Genomic DNA, 11,891 nt, shown 5'->3' with positions numbered 1-11,891 from the left:
GAGTCTGTCTGGGCCTGAGTTCCTGGACCCCTATGCTGGAGATCCCCGCGCTGGATGAGTCCTAGAGAAAAAGACTCCCCACTGGGCACTCTCAATGCTTGTATATACTTTGTGGTTTATTTGGTGGTCAGTATTAATGTCTTTGCTACTAAGTGGAAGAAAGCTAATAGAACGTAATCAAAATAGTGGTTTAATTGACGGATTTTACTTGTTCCTTGCGCCTGTGCCTTCTTCAGCTCCTCCCTGCCTGTTTAGCTTGTGTGAGTGCAAACTGCACACCGTGACCCCCCAGGGCCCACTCCACCACTAGGTACTTGCTTTCCCCACCTCAGCTCCAGAGATGTGATGGTCTTTAGCTCTGGAAGTCTCAGCCAGCCTCTCCTCCATCCTGTCTTCATTCTCAGGTGCCACCATCATCCGGTGCTGGGGTTTGGCCCCCAGTTTGTGGTCAGGCCGGTGCTCAGGTCTTGAGCCTGGTCGAGTATCCAGCTTGCACTCAGCTCGATACTTGCCCTCCCCCTCCCTCTTGAAGGAAGCAGAAGACATGGCTTTGGGCTTGGGGGGCTGTAGCCATGAGTGGCTGAGGATCTCATCAATGTGCAGCCGCCGGTTGACATCTGGCTGTAGGATGCGGTAGATGAGGTCCTTGCATTCACCAGTCAGGTTCTTGGAGCGTGGGAAGTCCACTCGGTGCTCCTTCTGGATGCGCAGCATCTTTTTGATGTCAGAGTCATCATAGGGCATGGAGCCACAGACCATGATGTAGAGGATCACACCCAGGCTCCAGATGTCGTACACCTTGGGCTGGTAGGGGATGCCCTGCAGAACCTCAGGGGCGGCATAAGCTGCTGACCCACAGAAGGTTTTGCTGAGGACGATGCGCCCACTCCCGTCCCGCAGGCAGCGCTTAGAGAAGCCAAAGTCAGACAGCTTGATGTTGAAGTCCTTGTCAAGCAGAAGGTTCTCGCACTTGAGGTCTCGGTGGACAACATCCAGATCATGGCAGTACTTGACAGCTGAGGAGAGCTGGCGGAACATCTTACGTGCCACGTCCTCATGCAGGGCACCTCTGCACTTGATGAACTCGAGGAGGTCGCCCTGGACGCCCAGCTCCATGACAATGTAGATGCGTCCATCAGAGGTCTCAAAGATCTCATAGGTCTTAATGATGGAACGGTGGTTGACGGTCGCCAGGATGTCCATCTCCCTAGGAAGGAATCTCTCCACAAAGTCAGTGGGTGTTTTCTTGCGGTCTATGATCTTGACTGCTACGTTGAACTTGAGGCGCTCAGAGTAGGCAGATTTGACTTTTGCATAGGAGCCCTTGCCCAGATTGATTCCTACGATGTAACCCTTCTTCCTTAGGACCGCTGCATCATCCATGGTGCCAGGAGCGGCCGGTGCCGCCGCCCTCTACATCCCCTCCCAACACGGGCCAGCAGGCATTGTCCTCATTCCCACTGTGGGGAGGCGTCTGGTTGGGCTGGCCTGGACTTGGAGGAGTGGAACGCTCAGCATTGTCACCAAGTGACCAGCAAATGAAGTCATAAAGCCAGGCTGCTGGGAGTGGGGACTAGGCTGTGGGCAATGGGGCCCCTGCAAGCCAGGAAAGCCTAGAAGAAGCACCCCCTCCCCACCCACTGGAATGAAGCTGGCATTCAGGCCTATGGTAACCCTCCCTGGCCCTCTTTCTTTCTGTGGCTTCATTGTCACCAGTGAGGCCCAAAGGGAGGTGATCCAGGTCCATCCCCAAGCCTGTTTCCTTATCAGGCCTTGGGAACTGGTCCTGTGTGTTCCTCATTTCACTAGAGCCAATTCCCTGTCCTTTCTTTGGGGTTTGAAGAAAACCTCCTGTGAGCTTATGACCCAGGAATCAATGGAAGCTGCCCAGGTCCAGTCAGTCAGTGGTGGTCCCAGTCTACTGGATGAGAGCACTTCCATGTGTGGGGTCAGGAGTTAACAAGGGTCTTTGGGCAGAGTGGGCAGATGAGCCATAGACCTGGTGAATAGGGGGGGGGGGGGAGGTAGTGCTAGGGGATGTACTGAGGGTCCAGGGTAGGCATGTTCAGTGGTGTGGGGAAGGTATGGAGGATGGATACAAAAGTTGGTAAGATAACCAAGGAAGCAACTGCTGAGAATGGCTAAGTCAGGAAAGAAGAGAATGTCATGAACTTTTCTCTAAATGATGGGCAGGCCTTATACAACCCAAGTCATTTTTAAGATGGTTGCTGTTAGAGAAACCAATTGGCTTTGAGATGCACGTGGAAGCCTAGGGCCTTGGACCAGAGCAGGCCTCTGATGGTCTAGGGTGGGGGAGTTGGGAACAGCCAGCCTGAGCCTTTCCTGGGAGGAGGGGACTGTGCTGGGCCTGGTGCTGGATGGCTCAGGGATTGATGCCCTTTAGCACTATCCATTACGAGTAAGCTTCTGAGTGGAGGGTGGGGCTCACTGTGCTCCCCTTGGGGTTTTGTGAGTGGTGAGCAGGGATTACATGAAGTGCTACAGCACTGCTCACCATTTGCATGTTGCTCTGTCTTGTATTTTGTGCATGAATGTTTGTTTTGCAAAGTGGCATCTTGTATAATCTTGGCTACTTTAGAAGTCCTGTGTTCATTTTCACATCTCACAGGAGTCTTACACTTACAGTGAGCTGCCAAGACGTGACCCAAGGATGCTGTGTTCAGAGGGAAAGCAAGAAGGCCTGTTTCTAGTGGGGGAGGCAGGACAGAAGGCTTCAGAGAGGAAGTGACATAACCCAGGTACAGAGGAGCCACCAGGGAGACAAGAGGGAAAAGATGATATGGGGGATAAGAATAAACCATAGATGCCACCTTGAAGTCCTGGTCCTAAAGCCCCTGAGTGCTACTACAGATGGCTGAGTCAGACTCAGCAGCCCACATGAATGGTTCTACAGGATAAGGCCACATGAGGAGGACCGGGCTCAGTCACTTGTAAACGCTACTCAGGGTGCTGTGCTCTGTAGTGGGAACCCACCTTCTCTGAGCTATTTCCACACCTGTAATGCACATAGCAGGAGCTCTTGCATCTCTTCCCTACCCCCACTGTCTCCTACTTAAATGTCAAGTAGCCTCAGGCCTCATTGGTGTCTTCTGTCCCCCAAATCATAGGAAGACTACAGAGATGAGAGGGGAGGAGCCTACACACCTCTCAGGGCACCCTCCGCCAATCAGCCTCATATGTCTTAGAGCCTTCGGCCCCATCCAAGTTTCTTCATGGGGCTTCTCCCGCCACTCTCTCCAGTGTCACTCAGGTTCAGCACCATGCCTCAACCGTCTATTGGTCCCCACAGGCAAAGTTCACAGAGGCGGGCTACAGAGTGTGGCTTGGTCCCAGGAGGCTTTGAAGAAGACTACGTCCCTTGGCTGAGCCTAGGGAGATGGGCAGAGTCTTCAGAGGTGAATTGGCAAGTATGCTTATGGCACATGCATTGGGGTGCAGGGATGAGGGGGTGTGGATGGGCAAATCAGAAGCTAGCATTGAAATCCTTTCTGAGGGTGGTAGGAGGTAACCTAGGTGTAGCTGTGAACACTGGGAGATGACAGGTGGAACAGTGGACAGTGAGATCATGGTGGGCTGGATGTGGTGGGGCACACAGAAAAAGCAGAACTCACTGGACCCCGAGTCACCAGGGTAAATTGGCATTGGTGTCTTCCCAAGTTAGAGACATAAGTGAGGGCAGGGTTGAGATGAGTCTAAACATTCTTATTTTTATGTATTAAACCCTTAGACCTCCATGAGGTTGCCCAGAATGAGGTGAAGAGAAAGGGGCCACAACAGGAAGGTGAGGACTGCTTGGGACATGGTGTCAGCAAGGCGAGCAGCACATGGCAGCCAATGGTGCCAGATGCAGGCCACACTCATGTGGGATACCACTAGCTGCTTTCCTTGCCTATAGGGTTCAGATATGCTGCCAATTTTCCTTTGCCAAGGTCAGCTTCCAGCTCTGACTGAGGGCACCTCCTCTGGAACAGATTGAGATTGGAAGGGAATGGGATGTGGGACATACTTTGGTTAACTAGTGGAGCCCCCTCCTTCTGGGCTGAGAAATGATGGTGTGGAGCAACTAAGGGCATAGTTGAGAACTGGGTGCCAGCTGGACATGGAGGAACATGTCCCCTGATGGGCAGAACTGAAAAACCAGCTGCCAAGCAATATGGGGAGCCCAAAAGGTACTATGGGAGTCAACCTGCTTTCCATAGTCTTCCCTCAGCCCCTCACAGGCAGGTCTGTGCATCCAGAAGCCCTGGGGTAATGATGAGACACCTGCCTAGACCCTGCCTGAGCTCCTGATGCAGCCAGTGCAAGAGAGGGCTTTGGCTTCCAGCTCTTCCTCTGCAGGCAGCCCTGTCCATCTCTGCACTTCTCAGCTCCCCTCCAGAAGATGTGTCTTCCTGATTTAGCTATCTTCCCTGGCCTCTGCCCTTCTTAAATCCTCCCAACCAGCCTCTATCTGCTACTGCTAACTCAACCATGGCCTGAGGATACAGTCTGGGCTGGGGGTGTGGGAATGGATCTCCTTATGAATGAGGATTTGCAGTCTAATAGGAAGCCAAGGGGAGCCCAGGACCAGGGTCTGCACCAATATAGTGATTTATTGCTTCTTTAGCCATGTTGAGTTACCAAGTTCAAAGGGGGGAGAAGAAAGTGACGAAAATAGCAGCTCATCTGGGACTGTCTTCCTTCTCTCTCTCATCCCTTGACTTCTAGACTCAGGCTTCAAGCCATGAGCTCTGCCTCATTATTCCCTGCTGGCCCCCTGGGCTGCAAGAGGCTCACTAGGTATGTGTCTCTGGAGGCTGTTGGGGGTGCCCTTCCTCTGTCTCCCTGTTCAGTTCACTGCTAAAGCCCAGGGTCTCTGACTGCTTGGTCACTTGCACAACATCTTCCTGGAGTTTTGTCTCAGGTTGGGCCTCAGGTCGTGCCTCTTCCCTAGGCTCCAACTTGGTGGCAGACTTCTTATCAGCACCAGTGGGTTCAGGGGTCCATGGGGACTCAGTGGCCCGGGAGCTTTCTCCCTCTTTGTTGATGGCTGCAGAGGACAGACCTCGTGCCTTGGGCTGCACCCAGCAGTGGCTGAGGATCTCATCAATGTGCAGCCGCCGGTTGACATCTGGCTGTAGCATGCGGTAGATGAGGTCCTTGCACTCACCAGTCAGGTGTTTGGAGCGTGGGAAGTTGACGCGGTGCTCCTTCTGGATGCGCAGCATCTTTTTGATGTTGGAATCGTCATAGGGCATGGAGCCACAGACCATGATGTAGAGGATCACACCCAGGCTCCAGATGTCATACACCTTGGGCTGGTAGGGGATGCCCTGTAGAACCTCGGGGGCCGCATAAGCTGCTGACCCACAGAAGGTTTTGCTTAATGTCAGTCGACCACTATCATCCCGCAAGCAACGCTTGGAGAAGCCAAAGTCAGACAGCTTGATGTTGAAGTCCTTGTCAAGCAGAAGGTTCTCGCACTTGAGGTCTCGGTGGACAACATCCAGATCATGGCAGTACTTGATGGCCGAGGAGAGCTGATGGAACTTCTTACGAGCATCATCCTCTTGCAGGGCTCCTCTGGTTTTGATGAATTCAAGGAGATCACCCTGGACCCCAAGCTCCATGACAATGTAGACCTTGCCATCTGATGTCTCAAAGATCTCATAGGTCTTGACAATAGAGCGGTGGTTTAGCATGGCCAGAATCTCAATCTCCCGAGGAAGGAATTTCTCCAGGAAGTCCGTGGGGGCTTTCTTGCGATCGATGATCTTGACCGCCACGTTGAACTTTAGGCGCTCAGAGTAAGCGGATTTGACTTTGGCATATGAGCCCTCTCCCAAGTTTATCCCCATGATGTAGCCTCGTCGCTTGAGGACGGCAGCGTCATCCATGGTGCCGGGAGTGCCCAGTGCCTCTGAGGCTCCCCTCTACATCCCTGCCAGACATGGGCCAGCAGCGTCCTCATTTACACTGTGGACAGAGAGTCCTCTGAGCTGGCCAGGCCTGCTGTCCCTGCCTCCTAAGAGGCCAAGACTCTAGCATGGAACATTCAGCACTGTCTCCGGGGGTGACTTCAGTGGGTGAAGTCACAAAGGAGTAGTGCCCTGGGGGAAATGAGGCTATTACCTGAGCCACTTGGACTTGGAACCTAGAAGGTCTGTCAGTGTACTGGAGCATACTAAAAGTGAACAAAATGGCTTCGTGTTTGGCTCCACCTGAGGTAAGAGAGGATTATGGGACACAAAGGTCTGCCCATGTTTCTAAACCAAAAAACTGAACTACTGTATAGCGGCATGGCTCACTATTGCAAACCGTGTCAATTCAGGGGATCCAGGGTGGATGGTCCTATCAGTCAAGGGTCCCAGCAGGAAACAGAAGATAGACTCAATTAAGGATAATCAGAAGGAGTCTTGATAAAGGGGTGTATCACAAAGGTGGGAACAAAATGTAGGGAACCCTGTAGGTAATACAGTTCCCTAAGGTAGTGGAAGGGAATGGAGAGGGCCACCCCTCCACAGGCCAGTGATAAGGAAACCGTTTCTGACCCCCACCCCTAACCCCTCAGCTCTTGATCCTGTCTACACAGGCAACCCTCAATGGCACAGAGCAGGGCTGAGAAGAGTGAGGGTTCATCTTTATTCAGGTCCTTTACCTCCTCTGGCTAACACTGTGTTTCACTGTGGGGTTCAGTTGGACTTTTCACTTCTTGTATTGCTCTTTTCTCACCCAAACCTTTCCTGGTCTCCTAATAGTGGTGCTGCAGGTGGACAATTGGCAGGAATTCTGCACTTGGCTGTGAGTTCCCTCCTAAGGACCTGCCCAACTCATGGCTGGCTGGGTTCCCAGGGCAGATTTGGAGTGTGGGTTGGTGTCGGGGCAGAAGGCTGGGCCTGGATCTTGTACTGAGTGCTGGGAATGTGCCACCAGGACTGTGCAAATGCCAAGGGCAGTGCTGGATAGGTATCTTTGCTTCTGCCAGCAAGGGGATCTCCCTCTGTTGTGACAAGACCTGTGTCCAACATCTGCCCTGGTGCCAGGACCTATGGAAGTTGGAATATCTGATGGTTTTACCTAATCTTGGGTTTGAATTTGCCTTTATCCACCTATAAGGAGTTAGCGTCTGTCACTCACATGGCTCCAGGTATCACAGATTGGAATCCTGGGACTTGGTGGAGGGGTACTAAAGTGAGTTGGGTATGCTGGAGGTGACTGGCTTTCCCCTTTTCTCTTCACGTCCTTCCCCAGAGCTGGGCCTGTACATAGGTGGTGGTCATTCCCTCGGAACAGACTGCTTTTCCATCTGCTGTCTCTCACTTTCATGCTGTTCGTGAGGGGAGGGGTGAGGTCAGCACGTGGAGCCTTATTTCCAGACTTTAGCCTCATCTCTGCCTGGCCTTTCTCCTTCATTGTATAGGTAGGACCTCCCCGAGATCTGGTCCAGAGGATCTGGGCTTTTCTGTTATTCTCTCTGACATCCCTTAGGCCATTTGCTCCTCTGTTGAAATTGTTTTGTGTTCCTTGCCCATTCTCAGAGCCTGCCAGCCCTCTAGATTTCTTCACTTTGATCACAGAGGTTCGGCCTTTAGAAGATTGTTTTAGGGTGTATGTTAGGCACTGGGACAGACCTGGGCTTCCAGAAGTAAAGATCATTCAGGTCCTACGCTGCCTCCTCAATTCTCTAATCCCAGGTTCCCACTCTTACCCACTCCAGCCCCGGGTCCCGTACACTGCTGGTCCTTGTGATACTAACCAGCACTTATGGACCCCTTTGACCACCTAGCTGCTAAGGCTCAGTCCCCGAGTCCCGCCTCCCGGCTCAGCCAATGGCACGCCTCATTTCCTATAAGCCCGCCCAAGACTCCGCCCACTGCCGCCCAGTCCCTTGGTTTAGCCTCTTTCCGGCCCTCCTGCTCACGCCCTGCCCCTCCTCTGGAGAGTGTCTGTCCTGCCTTCCCTCCGCCCCCCAACGCCCGGCTCGGCGTTCATTGGTTAGTGCGGGCTGGAGGCGGGGTCGCGCGAGCCCGAACAGGACGGCCGCCATCTTGCGCGAGCCGGAATCCCGTCCCGCATCTGCGGCCTATAGAGCGCGCGAGTCGGCGGTGTTCCCTTGCAGCTGCCCAGCGTTGCCGCGGCCCAGCTGGATCCCTCGCCCGCCACCTCTCTGTCCCCGGCCGGAGTCCGGCCTCACGCCCTCATCTGGGCCAGGTCCGGCCTCCCCGCGGGGTCACGCCGCTGCCCCGGGGACGATGAACGGAGGATAAATGGTGCCCAAGGCAGACAGCGGTGCCTTCCTGCTGCTCTTCCTGCTGGTTCTCACTGTCACCGAGCCGCTGCGGCCAGGTGCGCGGCGCCGGGGGTGGGGGCGCGGTCGGGGGTTGGGCTGGGGACGTCCTTCCACCCGCGGCAGCTGGGCGACCGCTGCGCCTCTGCTAAGCACTGGCGAGGCCTGGCTGCGGGCCTCTCGTCCCCTGCCCGGGCACAAATTGGAGTGTACCTGGGTTCGGAGGCTCGAGGATGTCGCCTTCGGACCCACGTCTGTCGAGCACCGCGTGCTCTGGGAGCCACTGGCCAGGAGCTTCTGCTGAACTGAGTGGAAGTCTGGGGGCTGAGAGCAGCTTGTGGAGGCACCTGGTGTCCCAACTGTCCTCCCAACTGTGGCTTTGTGCCAGTGTTTCAGTTCTGGACAGCGATGGCTGGAGGCTTATTGCCTCTTAATGAATCGCTACATCACATAAGTCTAGCTCGGCCCCAAGGAGGTTCTGGGAGTAAACCAAACCCCGTGTGCAGGGGACAGAGTCCGCTCGGTGGTGCCCAGCACTTACTGCTTTGTGTGTGATATGATTAAATACTTTTGGTTCTCTTTTTGTGTCTGGTGGAGAAACTCAGGTCACTTTTTTTGTCTATGTCGATACTCCTCAACTGCACCAAGAAAACCTAACTGCTCCCCACTCTCCAAAGCAGGGTTGATTTATCTATCCATCAGGCACAGGAGTGCCCATACAGCATCATTGTTACTTTAGGGATCTGCCAAAAGTTTTAGGAATAGGGGTGTCTGTGAACTTTTAGGTGAAAAGAGATGCTTTAATATAATGTGTTCTTTGTTGGTAGACTTAGCTCTGTACCAGTGCAGTGGCAAGTAGAGTTTTTAGTGGAGGATGGTTCCCATGAAGGAATGCCCAAGGTGAGTCTTCTGTGGGTGGCATCATGACTGGGTGTCAGCAGGTGGTGCACCCGCAGCAGGGTCCTAGCCTGTAACGTTGCATTGCTTGGCTTTGTGCCTTTGTCGCTTGTGGAGATGTCTGCCCCAGTGACCAAGACCCTAGGCCAACACTCAGCTGGGCTCCATGAGCGGAACTCAGTTCAACCTGCAACTCTGCATAGTGAACTGACTGTAAGCAGCCTACTGGATATGGTTCTTTTGCCGGGCTAATGAGTTTGTGGTTCTTGTGATTGAAATCTTGGTAAACATGTATACATCTGCATAGAGTGAATTGCCATCCCTTTCTGTGTCCTGGGTCCCGGTTTTGCAGATGAGATCTCTAGGCCTGAAAATGGAGCCCTGCCTGCCTGCCTGTCTTGTGCCTCTTGTTCCAGGGCCAGCATCTGTCTAGATCACAGGTGACCGATGTCCCTAACCTTTTTCCCCTGCCAGTCTGTTCACATAGCCGGCTGGAACTTGGCAGCAGCCCCCAGTGCTGTCTTAAATTGTCCAGTAAGACCCTGAGAGCTCTAATGTACCCCCTGTCATGGGCAGCAGAGACAGGGATTGCTAGGCCAGGTTTTTTCTTGTGTGCTATTGTGTCTCTGTACACGTTCCTCCTGTCTGTCCTGGGAGTGCTGGACAGAGTCTTTGCTGGTTTTTCAAGAGGAAGGTCCTTTTGTGGTCTAGATTTGCTTGCTTTCTGTTAAGGTCCTAGATCTGATCCATACATGGGTATGAGGAGGATCTAGTCAGTTCTCGTAGGAGGGAGGCAGATGGCTGTCTTCTTGGTCCTCCCAGTGTTATTTGTGAGGAAGAGCCGGGGCATTGTGAGTTCTGTGGTACAGGTGAGGCCATTCAAAGACAGGTGGGGAGGCAGAGTGTAGAGCAGGGCTTGACTTGTCAAAACTTCCTTTTCTATTTTGTTTTTATAGTGCTGGGTAATGAATTAGGGCCTTGTGTGTGCTAGGCAAGAACTCTGTCACTGAGCTACACCTCCAGCCCCCATATTTCTTTTAAAATGATCTTGGTTGTTTGAAAATGTTACATGACAGATACTGTTGTAGCGTTAATGTTTGTGTTAACTTTCAGTGGTCTCTGGAACTGTTACTAGCCCAGTATTATAGACAGAAACTAAAATAGAGAACTCTCATAAAGCTAAGTGACCCAGGTGAAATGTTATCCTAGGAGCCTGGTTGCTTTGGTCATTATGCACCTTTGTTTGGATCCTTGTCCATCCTGGCTGTTTGTGTCCAGTTTGGGCCACAGAAAGACCTCATGTTACACTGTTAATTGGTTGGTTGGTTGGTTGGTTTTTCTAGACAAGGTTTCTCTGTGTAGCCCTGGCTCTCCTGGAATGTACTCTATAGGCCAGGCCGGCCTCAAACTCAGAGAAAGATCTGTCTGCCTCTGCCTCCTTAGTGCTGGGATTAAAGGCATGTGCTACCTGGTTTATAAATTTTTTTTTTAAACTCTAGATGTGAAACCTCTGGCTGCCTTTATCTTCTGATGGGTCCCAGAGGTCCTTTAGGTGACGGTACCAAACTTCTTGCCATCTTAGTACTCTGCTCTGATTATTCCCCTTTTTGTGTGGTTGGCCAGTGTATTAAGGCCTCTCAGTTTGGGGGAAAAAGGGGTTTGGACCTTTGAAGTAGCTATGACAAGAAGCTGGGATGGTGCAGGGAGCAGGGGGGCTATGAGAGCCGCTACTGGCTTTCTTCCTGCCATAAGGAGCGAGCATCAGCTTCTCGCCCTAACTCTGTTGAAGCTCTCATTGGGAAAGAACAGCATGCCATGGTTTCAGCCATAGAAGGGCCACAGTCCCTTCCTGCCTGGCAGGCCCCATAAGAGGCGTGGGCCCTTGGGAGGTAGTAGGATGGGCAGTTGTCTTCCTTGTATTCCAGCTGTGCTGCTTCCAGCTGTGAGTGACCTTAAGTCACTTGCCTCTCCTTGGTAGGTTGGGTGAGCTAGCTCCTAGTTCAGGGTTTTTTAACCTCTGGAGTCCAGCATACCAGATGGGGTAGTGCAGGGGCTGGCCAATAGCGAGTGGTATTTTCATTACAAGTGGACAGAAGCTCAGACACAGCTAGATAGTTGAGGCTCTCTGGCCTTGACAAGTGTGTGTGTGTCCGGAGTTACATGTGTTTTCCTCTAGAGCCTAGTCTTATCATGACACTTTGTAGTAGCACATGTGACTACTGAGTTAACAGTTTCATTCCTGATTGGAGAATAGTGAAATGTGCTTTCCAACTTGACTAGCTAGTGAACTGCCTTCCTTTTGAAGAAGAAATCTTTTAGAGCTAGGCCTGGTGATGCACACCTGCAGTCCTAGTCCTTGGGGTGAAGGCAGGAGGACCAGGAGAGCAAAACCAGCTGGGCTCCCTGAGACCCTGAAAAAAAGAATGAAAGAGAAAATCATTTCAAAATCATGGAAAAGTTATGAAAAAGGCAAAGCCCTGTATATCCTTATGTCATAGCCACATTCTGAAACACGTAGGTGCCCCACTTCCCTGCTGGGGAACTTACTTCGGAATAAGTTGCATCCATGTGTCATGGCCCTTTGCCCCTGATCATATGGACCATTTCAGGGAACAGGAGGTGGCTTCCTTTTAGCATAGCCCAGCTCTGCTCATTCACACCGCTTTGTGCCTATCAAGTACATAGGTCCCCAGGGTACAGGGAGCCT

At 52.5% G+C, this 11,891-nt stretch overlaps 3 protein-coding genes across 4 annotated transcripts in view; 1 reads left to right on the top strand and 2 right to left on the bottom strand.

Moving 5' to 3' along the window:
• Window positions 1-97: 97 nt before the first annotated feature.
• Window positions 98-1,502, bottom strand: Tssk2 (testis specific serine kinase 2). The gene has a single exon (XM_036197162.1). The coding sequence runs from the start codon at window positions 1,381-1,383 to the stop codon at window positions 307-309; it is 1,077 nt and encodes a 358-aa protein (XP_036053055.1). The 5' UTR covers window positions 1,384-1,502; the 3' UTR covers window positions 98-306.
• A 3,087-nt stretch (window positions 1,503-4,589) lies between these two features.
• On the bottom strand, window positions 4,590-6,272 carry Tssk1b (testis specific serine kinase 1B). Its single transcript, XM_036197669.1, has one exon. It carries the CDS (start codon window positions 5,895-5,897, stop codon window positions 4,797-4,799), a length of 1,101 nt encoding a protein of 366 aa, XP_036053562.1. The 5' UTR covers window positions 5,898-6,272; the 3' UTR covers window positions 4,590-4,796.
• A 1,739-nt stretch (window positions 6,273-8,011) lies between these two features.
• The window catches only part of Dgcr2 (DiGeorge syndrome critical region gene 2), a 62,323-nt gene continuing 58,443 nt past the window's right edge, over window positions 8,012-11,891 (top strand). The window contains exon 1 of one of the 2 annotated variants that reach the window (XM_036196329.1): window positions 8,012-8,346. In XM_036196329.1, coding sequence (XP_036052222.1) covers window positions 8,268-8,346 — 79 coding nt within the window. In that variant the 5' untranslated portion in view covers window positions 8,012-8,267. The remainder of the gene's footprint in view (window positions 8,347-11,891) is intronic. The other variant, XM_036196330.1, reaches the window with a different exon arrangement.

Source organism: Onychomys torridus, chromosome 8, assembly GCF_903995425.1.
Source record: "Onychomys torridus chromosome 8, mOncTor1.1, whole genome shotgun sequence".
NCBI lineage: Eukaryota > Metazoa > Chordata > Mammalia > Rodentia > Cricetidae > Onychomys > Onychomys torridus.
This window is presented reverse-complemented; position numbering and strand designations above follow the sequence as displayed.

Excerpts from the sequence above, each read along its gene's own strand:
- Tssk2 (XM_036197162.1), bottom strand. The coding sequence starts at position 1,383 with ATGGATGATGCAGCGGTCCTAAGGAAGAAGGGTTACATCGTAGGAATC.
- Tssk1b (XM_036197669.1), bottom strand. The coding sequence starts at position 5,897 with ATGGATGACGCTGCCGTCCTCAAGCGACGAGGCTACATCATGGGGATA.